The sequence below is a fragment of the Lissotriton vulgaris genome, chromosome 5 (genome assembly GCF_964263255.1).
Source record: "Lissotriton vulgaris chromosome 5, aLisVul1.2, whole genome shotgun sequence".
NCBI classification, from domain to species: Eukaryota; Metazoa; Chordata; class Amphibia; order Caudata; family Salamandridae; genus Lissotriton; species Lissotriton vulgaris.
In genome coordinates this window covers 1,209,066,037-1,209,086,714 of record NC_141693.1, presented here as the reverse complement: position 1 = coordinate 1,209,086,714, position 20,678 = coordinate 1,209,066,037, and the positions used below count along the sequence as shown (strand labels likewise).

The window sequence follows — 20,678 nt, the reverse complement described above, 5'->3', positions numbered from 1 at the left end:
AAGGAACATTTTGTGGACGCTTCTCCACATCCCCCAATCTTGACCTTTGAGCCTACAGACATTATACACCCTAACTCCAAGGTTTGGTGCCCTGCTCCGGAAGTCGCGGACTATATTCAAGACCATATCCGCGACTCTTTCGATCAGGAGGTGCGTGCTCGGTTACGTTCTGAGTGCCCTCGTCCGGAGTTGGCGGACAAATTGGCTGATACTCCGGAAGTCGATCCCACAATTTTGACTTACCTTAAAAAATTTAATAAGGATCCCAAGAAGGGTATTGACCGCTCTTGGCGCCTGTGCCAAGACAAGTTACTGGATATCCTTGGTCCTTTGACAAAAATCCTGGATCTGGCATACCAAGCCCAAGGGGAGGCGGCTGGCATTGATCCCGATGTCCTCATTGGCTGGGCCCAAAGGGCTATATGTCTCTTGGGGAACGCAAACTGTGCCCTTTCAACGGAACGTCGGCGTTCCATATTGATCAAAATGGATCCACGCTTGTCAGAGCTGGCTACTTCCGAATCCGGTGCTCTGGCTCAAGGTCTGTTATTTGGTCAGCCGCTTTTGAAAGAGCTGACTAAATTTGTGGCGACTTTTAGTGGCCTGGACAAGGCGCAATCTTCTTTGCGTAGGGCGTTCCGCCCGGTTTTTGCCAAGGCCGGACGTTCAGGGGGACGTTCGTTCGGCCGAGGTTCTGGTCAGCAACGTGGCCAGCAGTCCCATCAGGGTGGAGGCGGACAGCGCCAGCAACAGCAGCAGTCCTATTCTGGATCCAAAACCACCTTCTACCCCTCCCGGAAAGGTCGAGGCCAAGGCAACAAGGGAGGCTACGGTGGTAACCAGGGAGGACGACAGGATTACTCCTCTGCAGGTGAGCCTGATTCCTTTCGACAGTGTTGTTTTGGGGGGAAGGATTCAGTGTTTTCTAGAGAATTGGCGCTCGATCTCCAGCGATGCATGGATATTGCAAACAGTGCAGGGGTACCGCATCGAGTTCTACCACCCCCCTCTTCAGGGTCCCGTCCCTTCTCCCCTTGTTTTTTCCCAACGAGATCGCGAGGTGATCTCCAAGGAAATCGATTCTCTTCTTCTCAAGGGGGCCATTGTGCGAACGACCCTCCATCCACAGGGGTTCGTCAGCAATGTGTTTCTGGTGGAGAAGAAGGGGGGAGGGTCTCGCCTTGTACTCAACCTCAAGGAATTCAACAACGGGGTGATCTATCGTCACTTCAAGATGGAGGGCATCCATCTTCTCAGGGATCTTCTTCGCAAGGGCGACTGGATGGTTCGCCTGGATTTGAAGGACGCCTACTTGTCCATTCCCATCTTTCCGCCTCATCGCCGTTTCTGCAGTTCCAATGGCTGGGGAACTGGTTCGAATACACGGTACTCCCGTTCGGTCTCTCGTCCGCCCCATGGTGCTTCACGAAGCTCCTGCGCCCCGTCATGGAATCACTGCGGGCGCGGGGGGTGAGACTTATAGTGTATCTGGACGACATTCTTTTGATGGCTCAGTGCCCTCTACAACTGCGTTCCCATTTGTCTTGGACAGTCGATCTACTTCAATCTCTCGGATTTCTAGTGAATCCGCAGAAGTCTCATTTACTTCCCACTCAATCGATAGAGTTTCTGGGTTTCCTTGTGGATTCAGTCTCTTGCCAACTTCTTTTACCTGCCCAGAAAGTCAGGTCTATCAAGAGGGAGTTGAAGTCACTGTTGTCTGCACCGAACGTATCGTTGCGGTCGATCGCTCGGATTGTCGGGCTGTTGGCTTCTTCCATCCAGGCGATATTTCCGGGTCCTCTGCATTATCGGGCCTTGCAACGCCTCAAAATCAGACACTTGCAGAAGGGTCTTCGGTATTCCGACCTGGTTCCTCTGTCCCAGGATGCGAAGTCGGAAATGATATGGTGGCTCCATCACATGGAAGCTTGGAACGGGAAAGCTCTGTTCGGCTCGACTCCGGACCTGGTTTTGGAATCGGATGCGAGTCTTTGGGGCTGGGGGGCCCGTTGCGGAGACTTGACGACGGGCGGCCGCTGGTCTCAGGACAAACTAGCCCTTCATATCAACTGCCTGGAGCTTCTGGCGGGATCGTTTGCGATCCGCAGTTTGGCTCCACAAGCCACCAGTTGTTGCATTTTGCTTCGCATGGACAACATCTCGGCGGTGCGATATGTGAACAAGTTGGGGGGGACTCGGTCGAAGTTGTTAGTGGAGATTGCGAAGGATTTCTGGCATTTCTGCCTACAGAGGAAGATCACTCTTATTGCAGAATATCTTCCAGGTCGCCAAAATCAAGTGGCCGACTGGAACTCTCGCCATCTACTGGACTTCAGCGACTGGCGTCTTCACCCTCGGGTCTTTCGCTCCCTGTCTCGCCTTTGGGGTCGCCCCTGGATCGATCTCTTCGCCTCTCGCCTCAATGCTCAACTACCCAGGTTTTACAGCTGGCGTCCGGATCCGGAGGCCATCGCCACGGATGCCTTTCTCCAGACTTGGCCTCCTCAGCTGTGCTATGCCTTTCCCCCGTTCGCGATGATCCCGCGAGTCTTGGCCAGGACGAAACAGTTTCTGTCGGAGATTGTTCTGATCACTCCTCTTTGGAGAGCTCAAGCTTGGTTTCCGGACCTTCTGGAAATGAGTTGCTCGACACCATTTCTGCTTCCAGCGCGGTGGAACTTGCTGTTAGATCCTCTGCTCCACCCGCATCCTCTAGTCTTGTCGGGCCAGCTCCGTCTTGTAGCGTGGCGTCTCTCGGGGAACGCTGGAAAGTCCCTGGCTTATCTGGAGACGCTGAGAGATTTATCGGTGAGGCTTGGGCCCCCAACACGCGCAAACATTATGCGTCAGCTTGGCGTAGGTGGTGTGATTGGTGTTCTGAACGGAATCTGGATCCCGCTTCTGCAGATATCTCTCTAGTGGTTAATTTTCTTGCTTCCATCGCTTCTGCTGGTTCTGCTTACAGGACCGTCAATTCTTTCCGTTCCGCTCTCTCTGCGGGCCATGCTTTGGTCGACAGGAAGCCTGTTGGGGAACATCCTCTCATCTCTGCATTGTTGCGTGGTGTGCGAATGGCTAAACCGCCATGTCCGAAATATGTGGCTCTTTGGGACGTTTCCATTGTGCTGCGTTTTCTGGAGGCTTGGCCTCCCAACGCTTCTCTGTCCCGTAAGCAGTTGTCTGCGAAATTGACAATGCTTTTGTGATTAGTGTCTTGTAAGCGTGTTTCGGATGTCCGTGCGTTGGACCTCGCTGGTCGTTCCTTTTCCCCGGAAGGGGTTACTTTTACGGTTTCCAGGCGTACCAAGACTAATCTGTCTACTGTCACTTATCCTGCATTTCCTCACCACCCACAATTGTGTGTGGTACGCTGCATAAAGGATTATGAGGTGAGTACTGCTCCTCTTCGTCAAGATATGTCTGGACAGTTATTGATTGCTTTATTAAAACCTTTTAAGCCTGTGGCGTCAGCTACTCTTGCTCGATGGGTACGCTGGCTTATGTCTGAAGCAGGAATTGATACCTCCATCTTTGGAGCTCACTCCGCGAGGGGTGCCATGGCCTCTAAGGCTTTTCATGTTGGTGTAAGTTTGCATGACATTGTGAAAACAGCTGATTGGTCTTCTGATACAGTGTTTAAGACTTTTTACTTCAAACCCATTGTCGATATTGCATCTGTTGTGGTGGAACAGCTTTGAACAAGCATAATCTGAAGCCTCCTGTCCTGCCATAGAATTAAAAATTTGCAAACATTCGTGACAAGAATTTTCAATTCTATTAAGGACACGGAGGCGAGGATTATCCCACCCATTGGTATTCTACTGCATTGTTTATGTGCATCTTGGCTTTACTATGATCTGCATTGTTTTGCATTGATGTTTTTTCCCCACCCTATGTGATGCGACCTTCAAAGGTTTTGGGGATATGTGTTACGGCTCTGTTTTTCTTTCAGGTTCGGACCAGAAGTGATTTGTCATCTTGGTCTTTCCGGCACCGTTTTCCACGCCTTGGATCCTGGATTTGCTGTCTTTCCTGATGCACCTTCGGCGCTTTTGGAATGGTTGCCTGTTTTCCTGTTGGATTTCTTTGCGGTTCAGCCTTCGGACTTTCCTTTCTGGATGGTTGGCGGTATTTTTCTTCAAATGACTTTAGACTGTTATGGTTCCTGGACAAAGAAAGAGGAAGTGTTGTCCTCTATGGTGCCTTATATAGCATGTACTCTCTATGGTTGGCCTAAGGGCTCATGGGAGTTGTAGTTTTTTCGTTTCTTTACTGTGTTTCTATTGGCTGCTGTTAGTAGTAAAGAAATAGAGAAAGCATAATCCTCGCCTCCGTGTCCTTAATAGAATTGAAAATTCTTGTCACGAATGTTTGCAAATTTTTAATTACGGTAGCATTTTAGCTCCGGTTTCTGAGGGAAGAGCTAAAAACGTGTATAACCATGCGGTGTTCTTAAATGCAGTATAGTTATGTGACCTTGTTGCGAATTGCATTTAATTGCAGTCATTTGAAGCAAAATGTTAACAGCAACGTTTTTATTTAATCTTTTAGTGGACCCCTGAGGAAGTACTTAGAAAAGTCCGAAATGCATTGGGTGACATCATCCCTGAATATTAAGGATATTTTATGTTTTATGCGTGCCCGGAAAAAGGCCTGGAGTGGCATATCCGTGGTATGAGAAGTGTTAAAAACATCGGCAAGTCATGTGTGGACAGCACATTGGAAATAAAGAAGCAATACAATTCAAAACATGGAGTAAAATGGATTTATTATTGAAAAGAATGGAGAAAATGAGAACAAGTAATTTAGACATGTGCAACATTTACGAATATAGCTGTGCGTCTGGATTTGGGGTGCAGTGGCGCCCCATTTTTTGTGCTGTTAATATCTTCAGGTCTTCCATCTCCGGCACCCTAAGTTCATCAAGAGTTTCTCCCTCCGATGTTACTTCGGAAAGGGACTCTGGATTCACACCCTGACGTGCTTCCACTGGGAACGAGTCATAGATTTTTGCCACTTTATCTGCAAAAAAGTCAGCAATTTTATTGCAGTTCCCCAAGGAGATAGACATCGGGGCAGTTATGAGTTCGTGCGATTTGAGACTTTTCAAAATAGAAAACATTTCTTTCGAGGAGTTACTGCCATTGTCTGTTTTTTCGGTATAAAAGTCACAGCGCATTTTCCCAATAAGCACATGATATTTTTAATGCAATAGTCTTTCCTCCACCTGTGCTCTAGTTGTTTGCATTTTTGTAGCCATAATTAGAGTGTCATTAAAGCAGGGTGCTATTGCCTTCATTCTGTTAGTGTTCATTGTGGTCCACGATGCAGTTTCGTCAAGTGCATTCGTTATCCAGTTTTCCACATCCCTGTTTGCTATGTTGATATCCTCCTCAGGTTTGGGGCCGGTATTCAAAAGTACTTGAGAGAAAGTATTGGGGTTAAACCTTGTCCACTTCCTATGTGTAATTACTTGCCTAGGCTTAACGGTAGTGTGCCTACGAGAAGGTACAGTAAAAGGACAGTAAGTGGTGCTCTGACCAAGGGACTGCCCACGGCATCCCCACCTCAATCTCAGCTGAGTTGGTAAAAATTGGATCTAGAATGTGTCCCAGTGTATGGGTTGGAGCACTCACTTTTTGCACCAAGTTCATAGACACAAGGTCCTTGCATAACAATTGTACTTCGCGGTTCTCCTTATTGTCAAGGTGCAAGTTAAGGTCGCCCAAAATAAACAGATTGTTATAACGCAGTGCTGGCTGAAGCAATTTCCCCACCAGGCTCGATATAAATTGTGCTGCAGGACCTGGTGGGCGATAAATTTGCAAACCCACTATAGTGTGGTCTTCAAATATAAATATTAAACTGTAAATATGTATTTATATATTATGCAGTAAATGTATATTTATTGCACGTGTTTTTCCTTTTCAATATTCACCTATAGCCTTTACACTTACAACATTTGTTTAAAACAACCTTCTATGTCCTAATTCTTTTTCAGCATTACTATCCATTATTAATTTGGCATACGCCTCTGTCAATATAACAGAAGCAAACAATAAAGAAGCAATGTTTATTATACATTTAAAGTTCTCCAATTTTTTTTAAAGAAATCTTTTTAAAACTTGTATGAGACATACGCTTACTTGTATATTACAATATTGAGACATATTCTAGTTAAATATATTGTAAAATTTTTCCCTGGTGTTACCATATCATACATTAACAAATATTGATTTTCAGTATACATTAATGTAATTGCCTAAAATACATATCACTTCTCGCTTTTGCCCTTAGCTTACCTTTATTTCATTCCATTTTTTCTCTCTTCATCTTTGGTTCTCCATATCCTTTGAAATTTAAAGATATTTAGAATTATATACATACAAGTATCATGGTAACTCAAAATCAAAATTGTAGATGTTGATGCTAGTACTCAAATAAAACTTAAGATATTTTTTCATTGTGTATGTGAAAAAGATAAATGAAACCATGTGGTTAGGAATATAAAATACATTTATGTTTCTGAGATACTTTTTTTCGATAAAGCAGACAAAAGCCTGATTGGTATAAAATAATAATATAATATGTGAAAATTAGTTTTAACAGTTTGTCACTGCTAAAGATTCTTGCCTCCTACGTTGCTTTGTACAAAAATATCCTCCTCATAAAGAGCCATCTCTCTCTCCACGTGCTTTTGGAACTAAACTACCGCAAAGAATTATTGGGGGGCGGAGCTTTTTTGGCGGGGGGTTGGGAGTACAAGTAGGTGTCTGTGGGAGTGTTTTTGGATGTTACTCCATTGTAGAATGCTACCTACCAGCTCACAAATTCTTAAGAGTATTTTCATTCAGACACTTCCTGAAGTTCTTCCTCGGGTCATGACTTTTGCTCAGATCAGCTCCAAACTCTACAGCCAACTCTTCCAACCTATCCTGAGTTTCACAAGCATGTCTTACAGCTGCCTCATTTAAAAATGAAAGGTCTTCTCCAGTGTACCCATCTTTGAACTCTAGATCAAGTTTTCCCTTTGCAAGCTCCTCAAAAACTGCTCTGTCTGAAGACATCCAGTCCCCTAGGAGCTGTGTGGTAAATGAACAGGAATCAGATGAAGAACTGGTAAGTGAAGTTTAATTCACGAAGATTAACTCCACCCGTACATGAGCGTCTGGTCATCAGGAAGCCGGCGGTTACAATGGCTAACCGAATGACTCAGCCGACCATGCACGGGAGTACACACTTTCAAAACATAACAAAGGTATGCACGGGCCGTGGCTCGTGGAAAACGCATTTAAAGAATAATAACTCCAAACGCGGGCTCTGGCTCGAGAATTCAACACGAGCCAAACCCACGTCATGGAGTCAGCACGAACCAAGTCCACGCCGCGAGGTGTAACACGCGGCGTGGCATGTATCATTACATTACACCACCTTCCCCCTTACAACAGTGAACAAAATGAAAGGGGAAAAGAGAAGGAAAGAAAAAAAAACAAATGCCTAGAATCTAACAAATTCGTTATATCTCTCTGGAGCCCTGATGTGTCTGCCAAAAGAAGAAACTTTTTTGGGAACTGCAGCATCCTGACTAGTGATAACATTTGGAGAATTCGCTAAACCCTCCACAGGAAGTTGCACAAAGGGATGATCAGTAACACCAGAAGAGGAAGTATCCATCCAAAAACTCCAATCTAAATTATCAGAATTATCACTAAATTTCCTGTTTTTGATAATTTCAGCCTGGTGATCAGAGACTTTCACTAATTGGCGCTTATTCCACCAACCCTTTTTGCCTAGAAAAACTGCTCCTTTGCTAACTTTAACTACCTGAACAGGGGCAAAAAATTTTGAACGTCCTTTAACTACTCTTCCAGGATTCTTGATTAAAACCCAGTCACCAACCAGAAGATTCACCAATTTACTATCTGAAGTACCATTGAAATGTAACTTCATCTGATTTTGTTTCTCAAGAACAGTTTTCTTAACAGAGTCCAAATCAATAGTTTTTAGTGCAGAACCCTGGTGCAACCAGGAAGGAAATAAAACAGAACGATTCTCCCTGCCTCTCAGTAAAGAAAATCGAGAAACCCCAGTCACGCAATGCGGGGAGGTATTATAGTGCCATACTTTTTGCTTCACAAACTCACCTACTTTGTAACCGCAAGATACTGCAGTCTGAACACCCTCTTTGATTACTTTATTCCCCCTCTCGACAAGGCCGTTCGAAGCTGGGGAATAAAGAGCAACCTTGAGTTGTTTGATATCCAATTGTTTCAAAAATGTGCACATTTTATCAGAGACAAAATGAGTCCCGTTATCTGTGACGATAAACCTTGGAGACCCTTCTAAATCAAAAACCTTCTTGAGGAAGGTTATGGTAGAGTCTGAATCTGGTGATTTAACGAAATCCAAGTACATCCACTTCGAGAAATAATCGACTAAAAGAATAACGTACTTATTCTCCTGCTGGAGAATGGAATAAGGGCCTGAAAAATCTACCCCCACTTTCTCCCAAGGAGAGCTAGGAAATTCCGTAGGATGCAAAGGAACTTTTAAAGTGTGCCAATGTTTGTCGGATAACAAACACTCCGGGCAAGAATCAATCAAATTTTTAACTTGAGAATCTATTGATGGCCACCAATAGTGTTGCTTAATACGCATAGCTGTCTTAGTCGCCCCTAAATGTCCTTGATGTGCCTTATTAATAATGGATTCCCTTAATTTAAAAGGGGGAACAAATTTCTCACCTCTTCGGACTATACCGTTCTCAATAGAAAGTTCCTCAGCAATTTGGGCAAAACTACGCAAATCACCGCTCAACCCTCTGGGTTCAGGCCAACAATGGGTGGTAAACTCGAGAACTTTCAACAGCACATTGTCCAAGGCGGTGGCTTCCTTCCAATCATTCTCAGAAATAAGATCACTAATTTCATCCACAGCGTCCACAACCGTTACACATTCAACATCTTCCACTAGAAAATCCTCCTCATCATCCTTGACCATAGCCATCCTAGATAGGCAATCGGCACGAAAGTTCTTGCCTCCAACAATATGTTTAACGGAAAAGTTAAACTCCTGCAACTTTGAAACTAACCTCATAAGCCGTGCAGACATGGACGCTGAATTGGATTTATTAAAGATATAAATTAGTGGCTTGTGGTCAGTGACCAACTCGAATCTTCTACCCCAAATGTACATTTTAAATTTGTGGACCGCCCATGCACAAGCCAGGGCTTCCCTCTCGATTGTGCTATATCTTTGTTCGAAGTCTTTAAGTGCTCTAGACGCAAACGCCACTGTTTGCTCCTGACCATTAACTTTCTGTGTAAGAACTGCCCCTAGTCCAGAAATACTTGCATCAACCGTGATAACGGAGATGGCATCCTCCCTGAAAGCATGTATGGCCTTTGCAGAAACAATCAACTTTTTAATCTCACAAAAAACCTTGTCTAACTCCTGTGTCCAAACAAAATTGGACCCTTTCCTCAAAAGTCGTCTTAAAGGTTCAACTACTTGGGAGTATGACTGAACAAACCTAGCATAATACTCTGCTAGTCCAAGGAAAGATCGTAAGGCATCTTTACCCGGGGGAGGCTTTGCATCTTCAATGGCTCTAACAACCGAAAATTTGGGAGTGATACCTTGGTCTGAGACTGTATGTCCCAAGTAATCAATCTTGTTCACTGCAAATTTGCATTTATCTGTGCGAACAGTCATATTTCTAGACATCAAAATTGAAAGTACATTTCTGAGGATAGCATTATGCTCATCTAACGTTTTGGCAAAAATCAAGATATCATCAAGATATGCCTGTACACCCGCTATCCCTTGGAATAATACATCCATCAGCTTCTGGAAAACGCTACCAGCAGACGCTAAACTAAAAGCAAGGCGAAGGAATTTGAAGGCTCCAAATGGTGTGATAAAAGAAGTAAGTTCTTGGGATTCCTTCGCCAAAGACACCTGATGGTACGCTGACCTAAGATCGATCAGCGAAAACCATTTCGCGTCGCCTATGTTTGCCAGGAGCTCGTGAATTCTTGGTAGCGGGTGACAGTCAACGATTATGTTCATATTTAATGAGCGTAAATCCGCACATAATCTAATTTCTCCCGTCTTTTTACGGGCGACTACAATTGGTGCGACCCATTGTGAAGAATTGATAGATGCAATGATACCCTGTTTACACAAGTCATCCAACATTACTTTCAATTCTGATCTGACGCTCAGTGGAACTGCTCTAACCTTATGTGCTATTGGTTGAGCTCCAGGTATTAATCTAATCCTGTGTTCGAATCCTTTTACACTCCCCACCATTTCCTTAAAGACAGGTTTAAATTCTGATACAATGTCTTGTACATTTATATTAGGATTCTCTATCGCAGCAATGGGTAGATCAGTTTTAAATTTAGGTAACTTCCCAACTTTGATGGGATCCTCATCACCAGGAACTAAATAAAGACCCATCTTGGCTAAGTCTTTCCAGCCCACGATGTTCTTACCTTTCTCTGCCACATAAATTGTAGTGATGGTCTCCCTCCCCAGACATTGGACTAAACTTTCGAAATACCCCAGCATGTTAATATCTTTCTCACCAAATGCCAATGGATTAACGTCAGATTCAATCAATTCGATTCTTTTGTCCCATTTTTCATAAAAGGTTGAATCTCTAGGAATTGTATATGGGGAACCTGAATCTGCCATAACTTGGAGGTGAACATTATCAATAATAGCTGCACATAGCGGGCCCTTAATGGAATCAACATCGCCATTAAAATCAAAGGTTACAACAATGTTCTTAAAAGAATCAGAACATGCATCAAAATCCACCATATTAACATTTGGAGGTTTCTTGGCGAATCTGCAAACTCCTTGGAAATGTCCAATTTTTTTACAAATAGAACAACGCTTCTTGAGCGCAGGGCAGTTCGGAGCATTTCCTATATGATCTTTTGAACCGCATCTATAGCAGAAAAAGTTATTTTTCCTTTGGAAGGGTTTACTGGATTGTACTTTGTTTTTATTAGAAATGGCACAAAGGGCTTCTTCTTGATCAGAGTCATAACAGTCTATTGCGTTGACTGCTTGTTTTGATGGTTCCATCACAACTTTACTGGTTAAAGTAGAGCGTTCAATACTAAGGGCGAGGTCTATGACTTCAGTTAAAGATGGGTTCTTGCATCCAAGAATCCTCTGTTTAATCTTTCTAGAAACGCAATTAAATACAAATTGATCCCTTATAAATTTGTCTGGAGAAGGTTCGAAATTACAAGTGATTGCTAACACTCTGAGAGCAGCAATGTATTCTTCTACCTTCTCTTCCTCTTTTTGTTTCCTGGAATAGAAACTGTGCCGCTCTAGCATAATGTTAGGTTCATCACAGAATTGTTTTTTTAATCTGGCGATGGCTTCAATATATACGTTCCAAGGATTATCCCCACTCTCATCTTGTGAAATAGGAGGGGCTATAGGAACAATACTTTTAAAGATTCGCTGGCCAGCTTGACCTAAACACCCAAAAAGGATAGCAAACTTTCTCTTGTCAGAATAATCAGCAGCATCAATAGCCACTAAATGGTTTTCGAATAAACCAAACCACTCAGACCAAATTATGTCAGGAGTACCTGGTTTGTTCAAGAAAGGCGGGGGTTGAGTAATCTGATGCCACTGGTTATTAGCCATATTCAATAAAATTACAGAAGCCAAGTATTAATGTATTAATAAACAAGCTGGAATTAAATGCTAAATGAGTATCACAGTAATCATAATACCAAAATATGCCAGATTTAAAAACGAGAAAATCGTTATAGCAGTTGTAAAATGACTGATTAGAATGTGCAAAATGCTGTAACAATTGTATAATAATTTTGCCACATTTAATTTTATAAGGTTTCAAAAGCGTGCGTATCGCTGTAGCAGACTGTCAACAAATATGCAAATTCCAAATGAAAAGCGTGCGTATCGCTGCAGAGATACGCGGTGCACGACCATGTGAATAAGCTGTAAATATCAAATCTTTTAAATTTGGAAGCGTGCGTATCGCTGAAACGACACGCAGTGGTTTAAACCAAGTGTTTCCAAAGACAACGTGCGTATCGTTGACGATGCGCTTGTTAAAAATATTTAGAAATGACAGTACCTTGAAGCGTCTTAACTCAAGTGTTTCCAAAGACGATGCGCTTGTTAAGAATATTTAGAAATAACAGTACCTTGAAGCGTCTTCAAAGAAGATTTCTCACGATACCTCAAAAAATTGAAGAAGTAAGATCCAATGAGGTCGATCGTGTCATGCAGCGGATTGTAACCGACCAATAGAGGCTGTCAGTTGGAGGAATTGAGGAAAACAATTCCGCTGATTGGAGGAGTGGTTAAAGCTTCACTCGTCCAATGAAGTAATTCGTAGATGACAACGCTGACGAGATGTCGCATAATGTAGAAAAATCAGCGTAGGTGGGGTGGAGTCTCCCGATCGTCGCCAAAATATGTGGTAAATGAACAGGAAGCAGATGAAGAACTGGTAAGTGAAGTTTAATTCACGAAGATTAACTCCACCCGTACATGAGCGTCTGGTCATCAGGAAGCTGGCGGTTACAATGGCTAACCGAATGACTCAGCCGACCATGCACGGGAGTACACACTTTCAAAACATAACAAAGGTATGCACGGGCCGTGGCTCGTGGAAAACGCATTTAAAGAATAATAACTCCAAACGCGGGCTCTGGCTCGAGAATTCAACACGAGCCAAACCCACGTCATGGAGTCAGCACGAACCAAGTCCACGCCGCGAGGTGTAACACGCGGCGTGGCATGTATCATTACATTACAAGCTGTCTTTCTTTCTGAGACTTGCAACTTGTAGTATCTTAAAGTAAGAATGTTGGGAATTGGAACGATGCCCTGTGGTAGTTCCAAGCTCCCTTAGTGAATGTTGAAGTGACAGTTGCTGCGGAGTGTGCCTACCGGTGGCTCACTGTTCACCTACTCTTAGGAATAAAATGTGTGCTTGAAGAAACCTTACCGTGTCTTCATCCTTCAATTACGACATCTTTTTGGGAACAATCAAGCAAGACTCCGACACAGACCGATTGTGTCATCACAGCTATGAAGCAGATTCTGGTATATCATGGCTACGATGCAGATTCCTGATCCACATCGGGTCGCTCACTGCGCACACCACACATTCAGGTACAGGGGTGTAAATGATGAACTGGAAGCTGGCATGTGCTTCAAGTTTTTTTCCATGCAAGAAGGGGGCTTGCATGGAAAAAAAACTTAAGGCACATGCCAGCGAGTTTCTCCACGACTGTCCTGAAATGCATAATCATCATTTACTCTGCGTTACAAATTCAGGCCGGACGTCTGCAGATGTGACAGTTGTATTTTATGTAGCAGTCATTTTGGGAGAGTGTAAGGGGACCTCAAAGCTTTGCAGTCCAGCTGTGACTTGCGAGGCAACAATATCAGTGAAAAGCATCATTGGCTTAGTGCGTAGGCTGACGTGATGGCCATTTTGGAATTACACTGCAGTTATTTTAAGTTCCTTTGGCACCCACAGTGTGACTGCGCTCTAGTGTAATGCTGTCTACTGGGAAGGCTTTCTTCAGCACTGATTCACACAGTGTGGGTGCACATTGAAGGCTTTATTCAGCACTGATCTGCATAGCATGTGGGCACAGTGAAGCCTTCATACCGCGCAAATCTGCACAGCTTGCTGGCATCATGAAGGCTCAACTCAGCACTCATCCACACAGCGTGCGGGCACAGTGAAGGCTTCATTCAGCGCTGATTCACACAGCGTGCATGCACAGTGAAGGCTTATTCAATGCTGATCCTCAAGGCCTGTGGGCTCAAGTCAGGAATATTTATATATTGTTGATTCCAGCAATATGTAAACTAGATTGAGTCATTGCGCTGACAAAGTTTGTGGATCACTCAGTGAGAGTTGATTTTGTTTACACTGGTGCTGATTCCCAAAGTTTGTGGTCAAAACCCTTTTTTCACTGGGGAGTTTTTCCATGGTCTATAATTGGTATACTGTCTAGCATTGATCTGCACAGTTGGTGAACATTACCCAATTTTTGGGTTCTTCAAGACTTCTCACCATCCCTGATCTTCACAGTTGGTGGATATTAGATCTACTGTCTTGCTGAAGTATTAATTCATGTAATCATAGTATTAGGATTATATACATTAGGTGTGGATTCCAAATACGGTACACGTTAAACTATTCTTAAGGGAGTCGGTATCCTATGCTAGGGTTGTGGCATATCTTAGTCCTCGGGTTGTAAGAAATGTTACATTTGTACATTTTTTAAAAACAATGTAGGCAATAACTCCACCACAGCCTTTCTTAGAATCACCAGGTGAGCCTCCAATAAGATGGAAACAATGGTTTGATGCTTTTGAGACATATTTGGGGGCTATAGGGAGTAATCTGGAGGAAAGATTATTCCTCAGAAACAGGGTTCATTTATAGGAAAGAATTAAAGTTATATCACAAGGCCTCTACCACAACTAGGGCTAGCTACGTTGCTAGGACCATTACAGAGGCAACGAACAAATCCAAAACATTGTTTAATTTAGTTAAAGAACATGCGGGCTCTCAAATATTGCCAAACCACCTCCTTTGAGCAGCAACCATTGTGAAGAACTTGCCCGGTTCTTCACAAAGAAGATAGAGACTATCTACTTGGATATATCTAAACAGCATCTGGCGCCCGATACAAACAATACCACCCTTGTCACCACCTCCCAGCCATCTCTTACCTACAAGGCCTTAAATTCCTGGCCTGATATCAATGTTCATGGCCTAAAAGAAATTCTAGGCAAACTTAAATCTGGCTCACCAGTTGATCCACTCCCAATCTCTTCACTCAAACTTCTTGACACTCCACAGCTCTCTGTGATTTGTAGAGCCCTCAATCTGTCTCTACAAAACTCCACTGTTCCAGCCATGTGGAAACATGCCATGGTGATACCGCTGTTGAAAAATCCATCGGCCGATCCAAAAATTCTTGCCAATTTCCGGCCTATCTCTCTTTTGCCTGGCTTCTCCAAAATTTTGGAGAGACACGTCCACTTTCATCTCGCCCAGTTCATTGAGGCTAATGCCGTAGTACACCCTTCACAATCAGGCTTCCACCCAGGGTTTTCCACTGAGACAACATTGTTGGGCGTCACAGAAAATCTACGCCACCTTCTGGATAGAGGTGACACAGCTGTGCTGATTCTACTTGATCTCAGCGCAGCATTTGACACCATTTCTCATACCATACTGTTAAAGTCCCTCTCTTTAATGGGCATCGGTGGTCAAGCCCTGGGCTGGATTGCATCCTTTCTAACTCACAGAACATTCCAAATCTTCTCTAATATTGCCTTCTCCAATATTCATTCATCTCTGTATGGAGTACCTTATGGCTCGGTACTCAGCCCTCTGTTGTTTAACTTATATGTAACACCACTAGCACATATTGCTGAACAAGAAGGTCTTACTATGTTCACATATGCAGACGATTCTCAGATCACCTTTTCCCTTTCAAAGTCGGATCAAGCCTCTACTTCTCTCCTTCAATACGGCCTTAGGAAAATTGCCAAATGGATGTTATGTTATGTTATGTTAAAAATTACTTATAAAGCGCACGTACGCCCGTAGGCTTCATGGCGCTATCGGAGAGAAACATAACACTAGTAATTACTCTGACAGTGAGCCTGTTTAAGAAGCCAAATATTTTAACAGTAAGCCTGTTTAAAAAGCCAAGTCTTCAAGGAGCGTCTAAAAGTAAGAAGAGCAGGGCTCTGTCTAATAGGCAGGGGAAGGGAATTCCAAAAGGTAGCTGCAAGGTGATCAAAGCAGTTACCCCCCAGCCGTTTTTTCTTAAAGGAGGGGACAGTCAGAAAGCTTTTATGCGCAGAGCGAAGATTTAAAGATGGATTATACCTAGACACAAGATTCCTAATAAATTTTGGACCAGTGTCCTGCAAGGCTTTGAAAATAATGCATCCAGTTTTGAACTCAATTCTTTGTTTTACAGGTAGCCAATGTAATCTTTCCAAGCCGGGTCTGATGGACTGCCATTTGGGTTGTTTACAAATCAGCCTAGCTGCTAGGTTTTGAACGAGCTGAAGTCTTTTCAGCTGACCAACTGGGAGTCCCAGATAGAGACTGTTGGAAAAATCCAATCGGGAAAGAACAAGAGCAATGACTACCTGAAGAAGAGCAGATTGTGTGAGGAACTGGGCTATTTTTTTAATTTTTTTAAGTTGGAAAAAACTAGCGGAGACTACTGTTCCAACTTGTCCCTTCAGAGATAGATCTGCGCTCAACGTGACCCCCAGGCTTTTTACAGAGAGGGATTTTGTGGGTGGGGCTCCCATGTCAGATGGCCAAAAAAATGGATGAGTGACAATTTGCTCAAATTGAATGGAGGAAAAACAGAAGTCCTAATACTGGGTCCCAAGCAGGACCTTTGGAGTCCCAGACACTGGCCATCAGAAATGGGCACCCTCCCTATTCCATCTGACCAGGTACGAAATTTGGGGGTTACCATTGACAAAGGTTTAACTATGCAGCCCCAGGTTAGGAAGTTAACAGCCACATGCTTTACCATTCTGCTAAAGAAAATCATTTGGATGCTGCCGGATGACACACAGAAGTCCGTAATCAATGCCCTGATAACCTCACTGTTAGGTTATGGCAATTTTCTTTATTGAGGGATGTCACAGGCTGTCACTAGACTCCTTCAGCTAGTCCAAAATGCAGCTGCGAGGCTGTTATGTAAATGTCACAGAACGGAACACATTTCCGGACATCTCCGTGCATTACATTGGCTCAGGGTTGAGAGTAGAGTCAAATTTAAAAATCTCAGCTACATGCATAAAATAAAATGGGGTACTGCCCCGAGATACTTACAATCTCTGGTGCATATGTACACTCCTGCCCGTTGCTTGCGTTCCTCATCGCATGGCCTTTTTAGCTTGCCTAAGGTCCGACTTTCTAGAATGGGCGGCAGGTCTTTTTCTTTATTGGGCCCCAAACTGTGGAATTATCTCCACTTTCGTAGAGCCATTAAGACCTGGTTGTTCAATCAATAAATCCCTCTGTTTTGCAGGGTAGTAAACTTTTGGTCCTCTAGCACACTATCTCGTAGCGCCAGGAAACCCTTTTGGGTAGCTGTCGCGCTCTAAAAGCTCAATAAATAAATAAATAAATAAATAAATATGGGCACTTTATTTCCATGCTGAAAGAAGGTAATATCTATTTCTTAATTTGTTAAGCTTTGAAGGCAGCGCTATACTGAAACACATGCCTAAAGTCATTCTGGAAGGAGATAATGAGTTGGATGAATGCCAGGAGACTGTAAAAGAAACTGCAGATTAGATTGGATGCATAACCGAGTTTGGTAGTCACTGCAATGATAAGATGATAAAACAAAAATTGTTATCAATGGATAATCCTAATTTCGAGGATACCATCAAGATGGCTAAGAGCATTGAGACCTCACAATTGTCAGCTAAGGAATTGGATGGCAACAGTTCAGAACCAGTAGCTGTTGTTAAGATGAGTGGTAGTAAAGGTTTGAAAGACTGCAAACAGGCTAATAAAACCAATTCAGTTTTTCATCACAAACCAACTCGTCCTTTTCCCAACAGAATATAGGTTTCCGGTGTAGAAATCGCACACATGTGAAAGGGGACAAGCAATGTTCGGCTAAATTTGTAACTTGTAGATTATGCAACAGACAGGGACATTTTACGAAAGTGTGTAAATCTTCCAGATCTAAACAACAGTCTTTGTCAAATGCCTCATTGATGCTTATATTCAAGACAAGGAAGATATAAGCTTCGGCAACAAGTCGAGACATGTTTTTGGTTGTAAAAAGTAAGGTGGTGAAAACAGATAATCCAGGTTTATGTGTAGATCTATATGTTGAGATCATGGTAGGTGACATAAGTTTGAGATCGTTGGTAGAGGGAAACAACCTTTACAACGCAGTCATCACATCGCAATACATTTACAATGCAGTCATTACGTTGCAACATCCTTTACAACGCATGTCACTACAACACAACCATTACATTGCATGTCACTACAACGCATGACACTAGCACACAGGTATTACATCGCATGTCACTACAATGCATACCCTTACAAAGCATAGTACCCCTACACTATCCAACACTTAACCTACTGTTGCACCCCCTGGAGTTAGAATAGTAATTCTTACCCCTACACCATCCAACACTTACCTTAAATGCAATGAAATGGTATGCAATGTAATGGTATGCCTTGTAAAGGTATAATGCGATGTAATGGAATGCGTTGTAAATGTAGTTTAAAAACATTTGTTGTAATGGCATGCGATGTAAATGTATGCATTGTAAGGGATGTTGTGGTATAAAAACTGCATTGTAACGTCATACATTCTTGGTAGATTCTGGGGCACGCATCACCATGTTTACCCAGGATCTACATGACAGTGTATGGCATACAAGACCACTATTACCGCCTGATCACAAAGCAGTGTCTTATGAGGAGGGTGACATTAATTTGTGTGGGTACATTAAGGACATATTGAAGTTCAAAGGCCGAAGAATAGCTGGGAAGATTTATGTAGCCAACAAAGGGTTGAACATCTTAAGTGGTTCCACCAGGGGCTGTTTAGCATGATTAATTAGATTTGGGAAAAAATAGCAGCTTTTAGCTGTCAGGGACAATGTGGACTTAGAAGAAATTATGAATAAGTATCCTCATGTTTTTTCAGGGGAGCTTGGAAAGATTCAGAATTACAAACACAAAATAGTAGTGAAGGAAGGGGCAAGACCAGAGAAACAGAAATTGAGGAATGTTCCTTTTAGCATTCAACAAGATCTGGAGGGAACTAGACTCTTTGTGCAAGTGTGGCATTATTGAACCCATTGATTCATCATTGTGATTGTCTCCCTGGTGGTGGCTCACAAACAGAATGGGGAACTGAGGGTCTGTGTGGGCCTCTGTTGTCTGAACAAAGAAATCTGTGAGGACTTTCATCCTTTCCTTAACATCAATTATCGTTTAGCTGGTTTAAAGGAAGCTATGGTTTCCTCAAAGTTAGACCAATACTGCCCCATGCCATTTGGGCTGGCCTCTGTTGCCTCAATTCTCCAGATGGTGATGTCTAACATGCTGATATGAATAGGGGCTGTCAATATTTCAGAATGATGTGTTAATGTTTGCACCTGACAGAAGAACACATGATAGTGTTGTTGAGGAAGTGTTTAACAGATTCCAGACTAAGGGAGTTAATCTTAGGAGTGATAAATGTGTACTCCTCACTGATGAAGTCGAGTATGTGAACCATTTGGTTACCAGTCACAGCTTTGTACCCAAATCAAGTCTAGTTGACAGCATAATTCAAACAAAAAAACTGCCAGTAGGCAAGGCAGGCTTGAAATAATTTCTAGGCTTGTGTGAATTTTATTCATTGCTCATAAAGAATTTTGCTACCAGATTGAGACCTTTGCCCTGAATGTTTATGAAGGGTATTACCTTTGATTGGAATTCTGAATGTCAAGAGGTGTTTGAGTGGGTGAAAGAACAATCGGTTACTCCAAAGGTTTGGAAACATTACGATCCTGAGTTGCAGTGTGTTTTAACTGTTGATGCTAGCAATGTGGGGTTAGGAGCAATTGTCAGTCAAGAAGATGGTCGAAATGTTAGGCCCACCAGTTATGCTGCACGTGTTTTAACAGGTGCGGAAAGACAGTACTCTGTTATCGAAAAGGAACTGCTACCCTGATGGTGGGCGGTTATGAAATTTAAGAACTATGATTGGGGAAGGAAGTTCATATTTCAAAGGACCACAAGCCTTTCATTTTTATTTAGAGTGGAAGAAAAGTTAGAGGTTTTTACCCCAACCATTGCTCGTTTGCTCTCATAGCTGTTGCAATTTGATTTTGTTCAGGAATACATCCCTAGTAGTAAGTATGGATGTGCAGACTATTTTTCACATTCTTCTGAGTATTTTGAGGTAAAAGGTGGTGGAAGGGGTGACGAAGATATGGAGGATAGTATAGTGGCAGCAGTGGACATACCGCAGATGTGTGCGTTATTAGAGCAAGATTGGCGTAAAGGCTGTCAAGGATAATTCTTCCATGGATTTAGTCATGAAGTATGTGGAGTCAGGATGGCCAAGAGGGAAGAATCTTGACTTTGATTTGAAGATTTATGTAGAGGTTTTGGAGGACCTGTCAATAGAAGGTGGATTGTTAGTAAGAGCATACAAGTTGGTGCCACTTGTCTCTTTGAGGAAGGCCATTATAATCTGAGCTCATGAAGATCATTTAAGAGCTACAATGACAAAAAGACTTGTGAGGTTGTCTTTTTGGTGGCCATCCAAGTAGTGAAGGAATGAGTCATATGTTCTAGCTGTGACAAAACTATGAAGTTGCGTACACCTCCTTTGTGTTCAATAGTGTGTACCTTCTGTACCATGGGAGAAGGTGAGGATTGATATTGTGGGACCATTTAATTCCTTAGCTAGTTCATCAAGGTTTGCATTGGTCATGATGGATTATTACACTAAGTGGTTGGAGGTCAAATTTGTAAATCAAGTGACATCAGGAGTAGTGGTGGACAATGAAACTCAATTTGTGTCTGGTGAGTTGGAGTGTTTCTTGCAGTCTAGTGGAGTAAAACATCT

General features: G+C 42.9%; 1 protein-coding gene across 1 annotated transcript in view; it reads right to left on the bottom strand.

The window, feature by feature from the left end:
- Positions 1–4,973: 4,973 nt before the first annotated feature.
- Positions 4,974–20,678, bottom strand: part of LOC147712291 (uncharacterized) — a 79,749-nt gene continuing 64,044 nt past the window's right edge. Inside the window, exons 4-5 of the mRNA XM_086919613.1 lie at positions 6,306–6,353; positions 4,974–5,025 (exon numbers count right to left, since the gene is read on the bottom strand). Coding sequence (XP_086775739.1) covers positions 6,308–6,353 — 46 coding nt within the window. The 3' untranslated portion in view covers positions 4,974–5,025; positions 6,306–6,307. The remainder of the gene's footprint in view (positions 5,026–6,305; positions 6,354–20,678) is intronic.